Raw genomic sequence first — 12,743 nt, 5'->3', positions numbered from 1 at the left:
AGCAAGCACATGTTTTCCTGTATTAAGGAGTAAACTTCATCAACTAACTCTCCTCCGGATCCCTTTGGAGCTTAATCAGATACATATTTTATACCATTTTGCCTGCTGTGTATCTCTACAGTTCCCACTTGGTGACCCTCAAAGAGCATGCTATTAAGTTTGAGTTATTTAGACAGTGGAGCCACCACGGTTGACACAGGTGATTATAGGCTTCCAAAGACAAATACTTGCATTAAACTGCTGGCCGGGAAACGTAGGTTAGTTGGCCCCATGGTAGCTTATGTTAAGAGACTGTGGTCCAATTGCCTTGCCTTCTTGGGACCTTTTTCCTACGGGCCAGTAAATTATGAGATAGAAAAGCTTGTCTGCTGGAAGCATTACAGTCCAGGATGTGAGGCGAGGCTGGAATTAGGTGAAGGGAGGAGGGAGGGCTTTGGAAGAGAAGGCCGACCTGGGAATGGCTCCCAGGGAAATCTCTGAGGGCCAGAGAGGCCAAAAATGGAAGGAGTAGAACACATGGCAGATTCCTTCATTTCCTAGAAAAGGGTCACTCCAGGATGGTTCTGTTTCTGTAAGATTCCTGGAGCTGAGCCTGAGCTGGCTAATGGGATATGTATGGATTGGCAGCCGTAATTACAAGGAGAGAAAAAAAAAAGTCCCCTAATTTGAACATTCAGGAACCTTTCAAAGGGTTCCAGGATGGGTGGTTTGTTTTTTTTTTTTTTTTTCCCTACTGCCAGAAAAATAAGATGTTTTAGTAGTTCTAAGGATCTTTCTTAGGACCAGAAGACAGAGCTTTTAAAAAGAATTGAGCATCTTAGTAAAAGAGGAAATATTTGATCACTTTAGCCTTAAGGAAGAAGCAAATTAGATCTGAGTAAGCGTAATAGCAGGGGGTAAGAGATTCCTGTATAATTTTGAGTTTTATTTAAATAGACATTAATATAATGGGCTGGGGTGGTGATATTCCACGGGCAAGATTTTACTAAATGCTATTTGACAACTGCATATTCTGAGTACCTAGATTTAAAGAAAGATGTTAAATTTAGGGAAAGCTCTTCTAAAGAGCTAACTATAAATATTTATCTCACTTTAGCTAATAACCCAATTCTCTAACACTAAGGCACATTTCTATTAAAGCAAAAAAAAAAAAAAAATCAAGGAGGCTAAAAGATTACTAGGGATGACCTAATAAAGATGAAAATGAGATGGGTTGAAATGCAAAAACAGATTTATGCTAATTGAAGCAGTTATAGAAATTTGATTCTGTGATATAATCCATTTGATGTACTTTCCTATTGATTAGCGGGAGCTGACTGCTTTAGCTAGACCATCTTTGGTAAGGGAATTGTGTTCTTTTCAAAAACCTTTAAAGTAGGTGCTTTCAGTATTCAGCTACTTTTCACACACGTTATTTTCCTATTGGGCCCCAAATAGACAGCATATGCATTTCAACATCAGCAGATTGAAATTGTTTGACTTAATATGGAATTTATGAAAGAAGAGGGGAAAGCTCTATCACTAAATTTGGAATATTGGACATTATTTTAGAAACCAGCTTGAAAGGATTTTTTTAACAGCCCTTAGAGTAGAGAATAAGACTGTATGAATAATTCATATAGTCCTAGAACTATTAATCAAATAGTTTGGACAGTGATATATCTTCGTTTTGACTAATTGCTGATTTTTTTTTTAAGTTCCTGGCCAACTGTGATTTTTTTTTTTGGAGGGGATCTGAATGTTCGCATTAACTCTTGTAGGAGATTCTTGGATTTTGCTGAAAATTCCATCCCAAATGTTAGTTTGTATTGACTATATGGTGAGTGGGCTGGTGCAGGCAGATGAAGAAGTGTGCTCCGCCTTCTTGTCATTTTGTGAATGGATTGTGAAGGGTTTGTTCATCTCCTCTTCACTCCACTGGAGCTGATACTCACAAATATCTGCAATGTCGCAAGACTGTTTTATTTGCATAATGAGAAGAATGGTTTGGGGGGAGGGTTGTTTGGGAAATAGGATAATGAAGCATATTAAAAATAGAAGTACTTGGCCTTGTTTGCATTTATTCCTGGTATCTTTAGAAACAGTCTTGACTGTGTTGCTTTCCAGCCAAGTTTTTCTTTTTCTTTTTCTTTTTTTTTTTTTTTGGAAAGGGGGCTGGGATTCCATCTGCCTGATGGTCCGCCTTGCCTGAGCCCTTTCCCTGAGCCCTTTTGCATTTCATCTCCAAACCTAGATTAGACTGCCTTGGCCCTCACAGACTTGCAAAGTGCCAAATAGGTCCTTCTGAGTCTGCTGTAGGGCTGTCTCCTTTCTATTTTGTACAGAATCCCAAAGACAAACTGCCTCCCCCCTCTGCCTCCCATTCTTGTTGAGGAAACATCGCATCTCTTTGTAAAGTAAGAGTGCAAGCGCTTCCCTAACCTTTCTAGTTAAATGGGACACGCAGAAAGCACCCTGACTTGATGCTGAGACGGAAGGGCGTGGGGGGAGCTGAATCGGCTGGAATACACAGCCCTTTGCCTAAACCCCAGTGCATTGCTCGGTGCTTCGTATTAGATTTATAGAATGGCTCCTCTCCCAGCCTTGTCCCTGCTTTCCACAATTTGGTGCTTTGTTGCTATCGAAACAGCCTCACTTTCTAAGCCATTGTGATGGTGCAGGGGGAGGAGGCTGAGGCGGGCAGGGGTGGTAGTAGTAGTGAATGACACAGCTCTGCCAGATGACATGTAGCGGACCTCTGCATCAGCCAAGAGGAATTAAGCTTTGTCACTCCCCACTGGGACTACCTTCCTCCTGGTATGTGCGCAAGGAATTCATATGCTGCTCCTGCAGCCACCAGAGCAGAGCCCTGACTGCACTTTGCCACAGAAGGCAGGGAGCAAGAATGATAGCTGTCTCTTTCAAATGCCGTTGTCAGATTCTGAGACGACTTACTAAAGGTACCGTGCTTTCCTTGTTTTTCCCTCTGCCAGTCCGTTGCAGGAGCCTGGGACCACAGTTGGATGGTTTTTACTTTCAAATGCGACTGCCTTTCCAACTGATTGTCGGGCAACAAAGAACTCAGTGGAATATGTATAGATGGATACGTGTACAGGTAGAGTCGGCTCTGGCTCCTCGTCCTGACATCCTGGTTGTGTTCGTGTTGAAAATGGGAAGATCCTGGCTTGTGTGATCTTTCTTTTTTTTTTCTTCTTCTTCCCCCTTTTCTTTTCCTAATGACTTCATTCAGGGCTGAAAAGAGAATGGGTTTGGGTCCGGTGCTGAAGTTATTATGAGAAACCATCATTTTTGCATACTGATTAACTGGTCAAGAGGAGTCCAAGTGTGTGTCCCCGTCCTTTGCATGACAACATGTACTAAATGCAGCTGGCAGCTTCAGGACTCGCACAGCTGGTGAAGCTACAGAATCATTGTTTACTCTATTAATTTCTAACATCTCATGAGCTTCCTCCAAGGACAGCTTTAGTTTGTGTGTGCGTGTGTGTGTGTGTGTGTGTGTGTGTGTGTTAGAATTGCATGTTTAGAAATGTGGGCAATCCGAAACACTTTGGTCCTATGTGATATTCGAAGAAGTTTATTTGAAAGTAAAAATCATTGCTCTGTATCTTACCATCGAGAGTGACTGGCTTGAGGTGGTCTCTCTGAGAACTCTAAAATATTAATTAAATCTCTCTGTAAAATTCAAATTACGCTTCGCTTTGAAATCACCCTGTCTGTGCCATCTCATTTTACTGTGTGTCTATTCTGTCCCAAAGTTAGTGAATGCTTAAAAATTCTGCCTTAGTAACGTAGAGATAGGTGAGCCCTCTTGCCTTCTTTCCTGTAGATAGAAGCTTCTTTAGGGAGAATTTATTATTTAAAAAAAAACTTTACTCATTTGCGTACCTGCAAATGCCTTTCTCTTTTAGCCCGTAATAGAGAGTACTGTCAAGTAATTAATGGGTGTAATTATGCTCTAGAAGCTCTGAACCTATAAATATGTTAATGGGTGCTATTTCTATCAGTTTAGCTTGACATATCAGAGTTCTTTGATCACCAGCAGTGCAGCTAAAAATGCAATTAATATTTCATTTGGCAGAAGAATGAGCACAAAGCAAATAGTGAGAAATAGATCTTGAGTCAATAACAGGAAAGAGAATAAATACTATAGCCCAACTTACCGAATGCATTTGCAAGTTGTTTGGATAGCAGAGCAAGTCTTTTAAAACGTACTTTGGGGAAAATATAGGAAATACTCTCCCTTTTAAATTAGGCTGTTAGCATGGAGGAGTAAATTCTGTTTTGACTTTATCCTCTGCAATCGGGATAAATGTACAATTTCTGTGTATGAATCACTATTAAAAGGCTATCCTTTATGTTATGGTTTTGGTTAAGACTTTAAGAAAGGACTCTTATTCTAAAAAGTTCTTTTCTTATCTTAGCTGATTTTAGCACTTACTTCTCTTGATGTTCAGAAGATGATGCTCTTCTTACATTATAATCATGAAACAATAATTTTTACTCATGTGTATCAGAAATTCTTTTATAACTCCTACATACTGGAATGAGAGTAGACCCAAGCAGTGTTATTACAAATATATATATTTTTAACTTCTACCAGTTTTCTGAGTCTTCTGGGAGCATTGGTCCCCTGCAGTGAAAGGAGACCTAAGTGTTTACGAAGAGAGTTGCTAAAAACCTGGATAAATGAAAGTATCGATGCCTTCTTCATAGTTGCCATTTCACTTTTTTCCCCCAAATCTTTATATCTGCTGTTTTCTACTTGGTACTTAGCTTAAGACTGCCAATTGATGCCTAAAATAAAATCTATATGTGGAAACAGTCTGCCATGATCTGACTCCTCTGTGTGTCTGACGGGATGTCGTAACATTGGCAGGGAGGTTCCTGAGCGGCCCAGCACCTTACCTTGTCAAACACTCACATTTCTGTCAAACCGGGTTCAAGGCCCACCAATGCTACCTGTTGTTCACTGAGTTCTTTGAACCCCATTCCTCTGTGTGGTGCTGTTTTTCTTAGGCTGTAATAATAAAACCAAGAAATATAAGTAATTGCAATCTTAATGCTCCTTCTTTCTTTTTTCTTTTTTTTTTTTTGTTTGTTTTTTTTTTTTTTTTTTGCTTTTTGATGAGGGGGAGAGTGCAGAGATGGCCTGTGGATTTGCACTGGGATGAAGTTCCCTCTTAGCTGTCTCATCCTCCTCTACCCCACAGTTCCCACACCCTCACCTATTCAACCCCCAGAACACATAATTTTTTTTACACTCACTAAGGACTGCGACTAACACACGTTCTCCAGATACTTAGCACAGGGCCGTGAATGTAGTGGGCCCAGAGTAACCCTTTGGTAAAATGAATAGGATTTGCATAGTTGAAGTTGGTAGGACTTTTGAATTAATTATCCATGAACTCTCAGCGAATGTTTCAAGTTCTTTACTAGACCCCTGGTGGCTAGGACCTTATCCAGATCTTGGTCAGGGGGAGGGGAGATGAGCTTCATGTTTCAGAAACTACCTTGCTATTTGTGGTTGATGTCACCCACAAGTGGTATGGCAGTTGCTTTATCTTTTTAATTCTCTTAAGGAGAAAAAGGGTGCAATTCAAGGAAAACTATTTTCTACACATACTTACACTCTTCATAGTTTACTTGTTTCTTAGCTTCTTCATTCATCTGTCTGTTGTTCACTTAACAAATATCTATTGTGTGTGCACAACGAGGCGCTGCCATTTTTTGTACTAGGATCCTGGGCTGGGCTTTTTATAGGTGTATCAAGCATTTTTTAATCAATATATATTTTTTGATCAATATGTATTTTTTAAAGATTTTATTTATTGATCATGAGACACACAGAGAGAGGCAGAGACACAGGCAGAGGGAGAAGCAGGCTCCCTGCAGAGAGCCCGATGTGGGACTCCATCCCAGGACCCCGGGATCACGCCCTGAGCCACAGGCAGATGCTCAACCACTGAGCGCCCCAGATGCCCCTAATCAATATATTTTTAACAATAAATAAGTAATTCTTTATTTGAGAGTAATTTTCAAGGATCCTCCCACACAGAAGCATGACCCACAGTTTTGGAGCAAAGCACGTTTTAGGTGACCGCTGAACACTTCTCAGACTTGGGAATTCTTTTTTTTTTTTTTTTTTTTGTCTTATTAAGGCTTCAAGCGACTTTCAATTTGTTTGCTGTATTGGTTCCCTACAAAGGTAGAACCAGAAGAAAATCACCTTACCTCACAAGGGCCTCTCCCTGCATTAGGACAGGAACTTTTGGGCCACTAATAGGCCAAAAGCATGCTTTTCCACGTAGCACTGCAATCTGGAGAAAGAATGCTGCCTTCTGCCCCTATTCAAGTCCTCGCCTTCAGAATGAGTCTGCTGGTTACCTGACCTTGGAGCCAAATTCAAAAATAACGATTTCTCAGCTTTCTAGCCACATCTGACAAAGGAATTGCCTTGCCTGGGTAAAGCCAAGCTTCTGGGCGCCTACCTTCACAGCTGCTACCAGAGCTCTCAGGAGTCCTGTTTTCTCTGCAGCTTCCACAGGCTTCCTTCATTCTCTCTTGCTATGGTTTCATCATTTCTTTTTCCTCGCAACAGGCTGGCCTCATGGACACAGCACCATTTTCTGTAGTGGTAACTGGTGTGACTCTCAGGTGCCACTGTTTTGGGTCCACAGAGCTGAACTTTTCACGGCCCATGGGCGATGGTGTTTTCCTTTCACAGGCTTTACTCAGTCTACCAAAGTCAACATCAGCCAATAAATATTTACTGACATTCCATGGGGAGAGAGGCTCTGGTCACCTTTTGTGTTTTGTCACCAGTCGCTTGGTCCTCCTGTTGTCTTCTCTGTAACTGGTTCAAAACTCAGGTCCAACATTCTCTGCCTTCATTTGACTATAGATTCCAGAAATCAGAGCTGGCCCAAGTGTCAGTACTTCCTACCTGCCCTCCCTTCCTCTGTCTTCCCAAACACACAGGTGGCCTAGAATTAGAATTGACTGTCCCCCCACCCCCTGTCCCATTAGCTTTCTAGACAGGCAGCCCTGTTGACCCAGTGGGGTATCCCAATGAGACGTTTGTCGCTGGCATCCATTTGCTCCCTGCTGTGCATCTTTTCTTTTTTTTTTTTTTTTTTTTTATTTTTTTTTTTTTTTATTGGTGTTCAATTTACTAACATACTGAATAACACCCAGTGCCCGTCACCCATTCACTCCCACCCCCCGCCCTCCTCCCCTTCTACCACCCCTAGTTCGTTTCCCAGAGTTAGCAGTCTTTATGTTCTGTCTCCCTTTCTGATATTTCCCACACATTTCTTCTCCCTTCCCTTATTTTCCCTTTCACTATTATTTATATTCCCCAAATGAATGAGAACATATAATGTTTGTCCTTCTCCGACTGACTTACTTCACTCAGCATAATCACTTTGCCTCTTTCTCCTTCCTGATTTCTCCTCCCAGCCTCAATATTCTTACTTCTTTTCTGCTGCCCGAGCATTCACGGGCATTGCTTTATCCACTGGCACCGAGCAGGACTAGAAGGCTTTGTGCCAATCACACTCGCATCCTCTTCGTTTCCCTCTTTGCTCCTTACACTTCCCCCAATCACAGACTCATCATGCTTGAAAGGGAAGGTCAGACATTAATCTAGGCCTTGTCTCCTGAGAGAGCTGAAACTCAACCATCTTAGACAGCCAGCCATCTCATTCTTAATTCTCCCCAACAAGAACAGTCTTGCAACGTGTCTGACAATCTTCCAAAGGATTATTCAGGTGACCTCTGAGGCCCTCTAAACTCTGAGATTCTTTGACACTCATCCAATGTTTAAATTTTTTCCTGTCCAGAAATTCATTTCCCATATGCAACCTCAATCAACTACAACCATACATTTAATTTTTTTTTGTCTTAATGGAAGAGGAAAAATACTTCTTCCCCCTTCCCTTTCTGCTACACACTTTTAATCCGAGGAACTCACTGGACCCGTGTCATTGTCCTGGACATGACTGCTCCGCTTCTGGTAGCCTCACATTTTTTGTTTCGGTCCCTCTGCTCTTTCCTCCCCATCTGTCTGGGTTGGGTCTCTCAGCTCCTCCAGCCTCCCTTCTCCTCTGATGGCTCCTCACCCACTCCATGACGTGATTCAGAATTGATTATCATCTCGGCTGAGAATGCCCTCTCTCTGCTGGACCTCATTCTTCCGTCTTCCCATCCTCCTTCCTTTTGCTAACCCTGGCTGGCCTCCTCTGTCAGGCCCTGCCATCTGGAACCGTTTGACTGTATCTCTCCACCTCATTAACTTTCCATCCCTTTTCAAACCTCACCTGAAAACGTATCCTCTCTTCTTTGTCTCTACCACTTCATTCCATCCTATCAAGGCCAATTTATCATCCCAGCCTATAAACTTTCAAGAGTGCCCCATGCCCTTCAAAGTTGTCTCACAAAATAAGATTGCTAGTTTTGCTGGAGTTTGAACTATTGCTGGGGTGTGGACATACTTCAGCTGAAAGGGAGAATGCTGCAACCCCCAGGTCGCAGGTGTGTCTTGCTCTTCTCCCCCCAGTGCTACTGGTGATGACTGTGACAGAAGTCCTCCAGTGCTCCTAGTCCAGTGCTCTGGAGGGCTTACAATGGACAGCAGCTTGGACCGTGGTCTGAAGCTTCTCTTCTGTAAACTGGCCAGACTTCTCATAGTTGCAGGTTTATTTCTGCCCCGCCCCCATCTTCTTCATAGAATCACATACTAGAAATGCACTCTCTCTTTGTAGAAGGTTCCTGCCCTACCGAGGGACTATTTGGCCATCTCTCACATAACCTCCAATGAGCAAGAAGGAGTCCATACCTTTCTGATGGAATTGTGGCTGATTGGGAAGGAAAAGTTGGGTTGTTACTGGGAAATGGAAGGCCAATTTTATAATAGTCATTCTAATGTGTGAACTTGTACATTTTGGGAAAACGAGACTCGATGTTTCATTTTTGCCACCATGCTTTTCTAGATAGAGTAGGAGGAAGGGATGGGAGCCATATACCTGTCCACCTAGAACATTAGAGAGAAGCAGCTAAGGCAATGCATCTCCTGTCCCTTAGCATAACATGCAGTATAGGGGAAATAGAACAGACTTGGAAGTAAGAAGATATGTGATCCTGCCCCATGGGGCTCTTCTCTGTTTACCTGTGTGGCAGGAAAAAGGACGAACCCCCTCACTGAATCTCAGTTTCCCCATCTGTAAGCTAAAAATCATATGTGAAGACTTTTATATGGCTTATGCTCATAGTTGCAATAACAAAATAATTGAATTTTAATGTACTACTGCAGTCGATTTATTCAAATTTTTTATCTTAGCAATAAAAGATAAGATTTTTTTATCTTTTCATCTGTTCTGGCAGAAAACATATTTTTGGTAATCTCCTGCCATTTGAGAGAAGGCGAAATACACAATATTCTGAAAATTCCTGGGACTATAAGGGAGCAGTCAATGTTTAGATCCTTCCTTCTCTTTTTCTCTCTTTCATTAAGTCTCTTGGCACTATTTTGCACACATACATGAGAATTATAGGGTGAGCTAAAAACTAATAATCTATGCCTTATGAATCTTCAGAAGAAAATATTCTTTGCACAGTTTCTTTTGCAATTGCTTTATTAAAGTTTCAATACCACATATATTCAAAAGGAAAGCCATGAACCAGATGTTTATTACATTTAGCTTCTCGAAGGATGTTACTTCACCTTTCAAATGGAAAGAGACACTTTGACCTTGCCATTACAAAAGCAATAAAAACAAAATGGTCTCATATTTCTTAGTCAACGGTGACCACCTAAGTTCAGACAAAGCTTTTGGGCAGTGAGAAAGCGGGGTAAAGCTTCTTATTAATAATCCACACTCAATTATTAAAAAAGCACAGTAATTAAAATTTGTACCAGGGAAATTTTCTGTCTGATTTTCAAAACAAAACCAAATCCACTTCAAAAGAAGGCAAAATCTAATGTCGCTAAAGATTGCCAGTGTTACAGTGGAAACTTGGGGCAGGGGACATGCTGATTTACAACTTATTCTGTATGCTTTTTTAGTAAGAGTTGAAGTTTTATTGTTTGTGCAATTCATACTTTTACCCTTCTATTGTCTTCTTAAAATTTTACCCGTCTGTGCACGTTAGCACACAGTTGTGGTAAGAAAATTTACGGTCGATGGTATTCTATTATGTGGATTACCATAATTAGCATATCTCCCTAGCTTGTTTCCAAATTTTCACTCTGATAAATGATGGTGTTGAGCATCTTTAAAGAATTTCTTCTGAGTTCTAAATTGTTGCCTTAGTGTATTTTCACTTGAAAGTCTCCCGATACATATTTCCTGAGAAATGAGTTTAGGATACATATCCGTTTTCTCCAAGGATTTCTTAAGCTAACAAAGGTGGCAGAAAGAAAAACAATGAGAGAGTGAGCATTTGGATGCCATAGTATCCGAAAAAGCAAAGCAAGGACAGTATTTCTAAAAGGGGACAGTGAGCAGCCTTCGGTGAGAGAGAAAGAAACAGGCATTCGTTTCTGTAAATGGGTCATTGCTGACCTCTGAGAGAATAGTTTCAGCAGAATAGTGATGTTCACAGCCAGATTATAAGGCTGGGAGTGCAGACCACTCTTGTAGGGTGAACAGCAGAGGTGAGGCCAGTGGGGCAGTAGCCCCCAGAGTGGAGGGTGGGGCCACAGGGAAGAGGACATTCTGGAATAGGAGAGATCTGAGCATGTTTTTTGAGGTCTGAAGGACAGAGCCAGCAGAGAGATCAACCTGAAGATACAAAGCAGAAGAGGGATGATTCCTGGAGCCAGGCAAGGCAGGGCAAGAGGGGGAGAACAGAATGCAGATAGATAGAGGATGCAGATGGATGCCAGGCTGGGCAAACAGAGCAACGTTCTGTCACAGAGGTGGGAAAGCACTGGAAGAAAGATCTTGAGCTAGGCATTAAGGAAGAATTAATTACCTCACTTTCTTAGTAAATTATAAGGAGATTCTAGAAACTCCTATTCTTAGGAACTCCTAATCCAGGGGATTCTAAATTTCTATATTCCTGCACCGGAATCACCTGAAGAGCTTAAAAAAAAAAAAAATAGCGACACCTGCATCAACCCCAAGGATTGCGATTTAATTGACTGAGGGTAGGTCTATGCATTGGAATTTTTTTAAAAATGTCCTGAGTTAGTGTATTGTGCAGATGAGAGTGAGAGCCAGTGACCTAACCATTTAGGCAGCTTCTTAGAGACACCAAACTGGATGTTTGGAATCAGATATGTTTTGGCCAGAGACAGCCCAGGAATTTTTTTCAGCTGCTGGGAGGGAAAAATTGAGCAGATTAGCCTTCCTCTGACTTTGAAGGCAGAGCCCATCTGAGAATGGAAATGGAGCCAAAAGAAAGAGACACCAGGTCCCAGTGTCATTACTTGAGCCTCTGGTCAAGAGGTACCTTAAGTGAGCTTGAGCTCTACACCTAAACTTCTTTAGTTACATTAGCTAATAATTCTCCCCCAATATCTAAACTAAACTGGATATGAGTTTCTGTCTGCTGCAATCAAAAGAAGCCCAATATGGGTTATAAGATAGTTGAGCATATACATTTTGATAAGAGCTTTTAAAATATAGCTTAAAAATGACAATTGACTCAAGTAATTGCGGGCCCCTGGATCACTCATATCCCATTGAACACCATCACGGTCTCAGCAAACCCTGGTTCCCCAGCTCTGTGTTGAGTCCTGAGCACCACTGCTAACTTATCGTTTTCACTGGGTCATTCTATTTAGTGAGTCATTGATAAGTGCCCCCTGCCACTTCCCTCTTGGTGGTCCACATCGTCATGAACTAGAAGGCAAGTCCCAGTGGATGGAAAGAAATGTTTTATTTCCATGTTATTTTCCTGTCCTTACTATTCCAGGAATCGAGGGCCAACAGATGCCTCCCATCCTCTCCCTGCTAAGCAGATGGTGATTGTTTAACCAGATCATACTTTAAAAAGCAGGGTTATAAAGTTGTGTTGCTTTGGCTACATGGAGTGCACTGTTTTTCTGGCCATCATCACCTCTTTTACCACTCCCTCCTTTCATTACCTTTCTCCTCCCAATTCTAATGGACACAAACCTGTTTGTGGTAAAGGGTTCCACCCTCATTTATGTCCTGCAGGATGACTGTCACCCCATCCTCCAGTCATGGGTAGTTGTTTGCTGGAGTCACCTTGTACTGGCTTAAGAACCAATAGCTAATTTTTCAAGAGTTTTGTGAGCTGGTTGTGAAGCACATCTATTACTAAATTAAGCTTACAGCTTATAAACATTATTTTATATAAGCTTACAGTTAAATCAATTAAATTAAAAACAAAAGTAAGAAATACAATTCATTTCTAATTGTTACCTTTTTATTACTTTACCATATTTTATTACTTGGACTCTTAAAGTGTGTGTATCAGTATATGGTAAAAATACTACATAAGGGTGTGCTGTTGCACATCAGCTTGAAACTGACCGTGGTTTGAGCATTTACACCAGAGAAATTGGCAAAGCCGATGCCCCAGAAAGCCAGTTGTTAAACATTTACCAACACACCATTGAATGGATACCTCCGCTCTTCGTGTTCATAAAACCTGTGTAGATGCCTCTCATTGTGCTTTCTAAATGGGATAGTGATTATATATTCATCTGTATACAACCATCAGACTCTGAATTCTTTGAGGTTAATATATATGCTTTACTGATTATTTTATCC

The 12,743-nt window shown here is 41.3% G+C and overlaps 1 protein-coding gene across 7 annotated transcripts in view; it reads left to right on the top strand.

Annotated features, from left to right (window-relative positions):
* GRIP1 (glutamate receptor interacting protein 1) overlaps positions 1–12,743 on the top strand; it is a 664,081-nt gene that overhangs the window by 393,992 nt on the left and 257,346 nt on the right. The window contains exon 1 of one of the 7 annotated variants that reach the window (XM_077913725.1): positions 2,870–2,939. The exons of the other annotated variants lie outside the window; for them this stretch is intronic. Coding sequence (XP_077769851.1) covers positions 2,885–2,939 — 55 coding nt within the window. The 5' untranslated portion in view covers positions 2,870–2,884. Of the gene's footprint in view, positions 1–2,869; positions 2,940–12,743 lie in introns of those variants that run through there. 7 annotated transcript variants of the gene reach the window in all.

Source organism: Canis aureus, chromosome 11 (genome assembly GCF_053574225.1).
Source record: "Canis aureus isolate CA01 chromosome 11, VMU_Caureus_v.1.0, whole genome shotgun sequence".
In the NCBI taxonomy this organism is placed as follows: domain Eukaryota; kingdom Metazoa; phylum Chordata; class Mammalia; order Carnivora; family Canidae; genus Canis; species Canis aureus.
The sequence above is the reverse complement of the archived record's forward strand: the minus strand, read 5'-3'. Positions and strand labels throughout refer to the sequence as shown.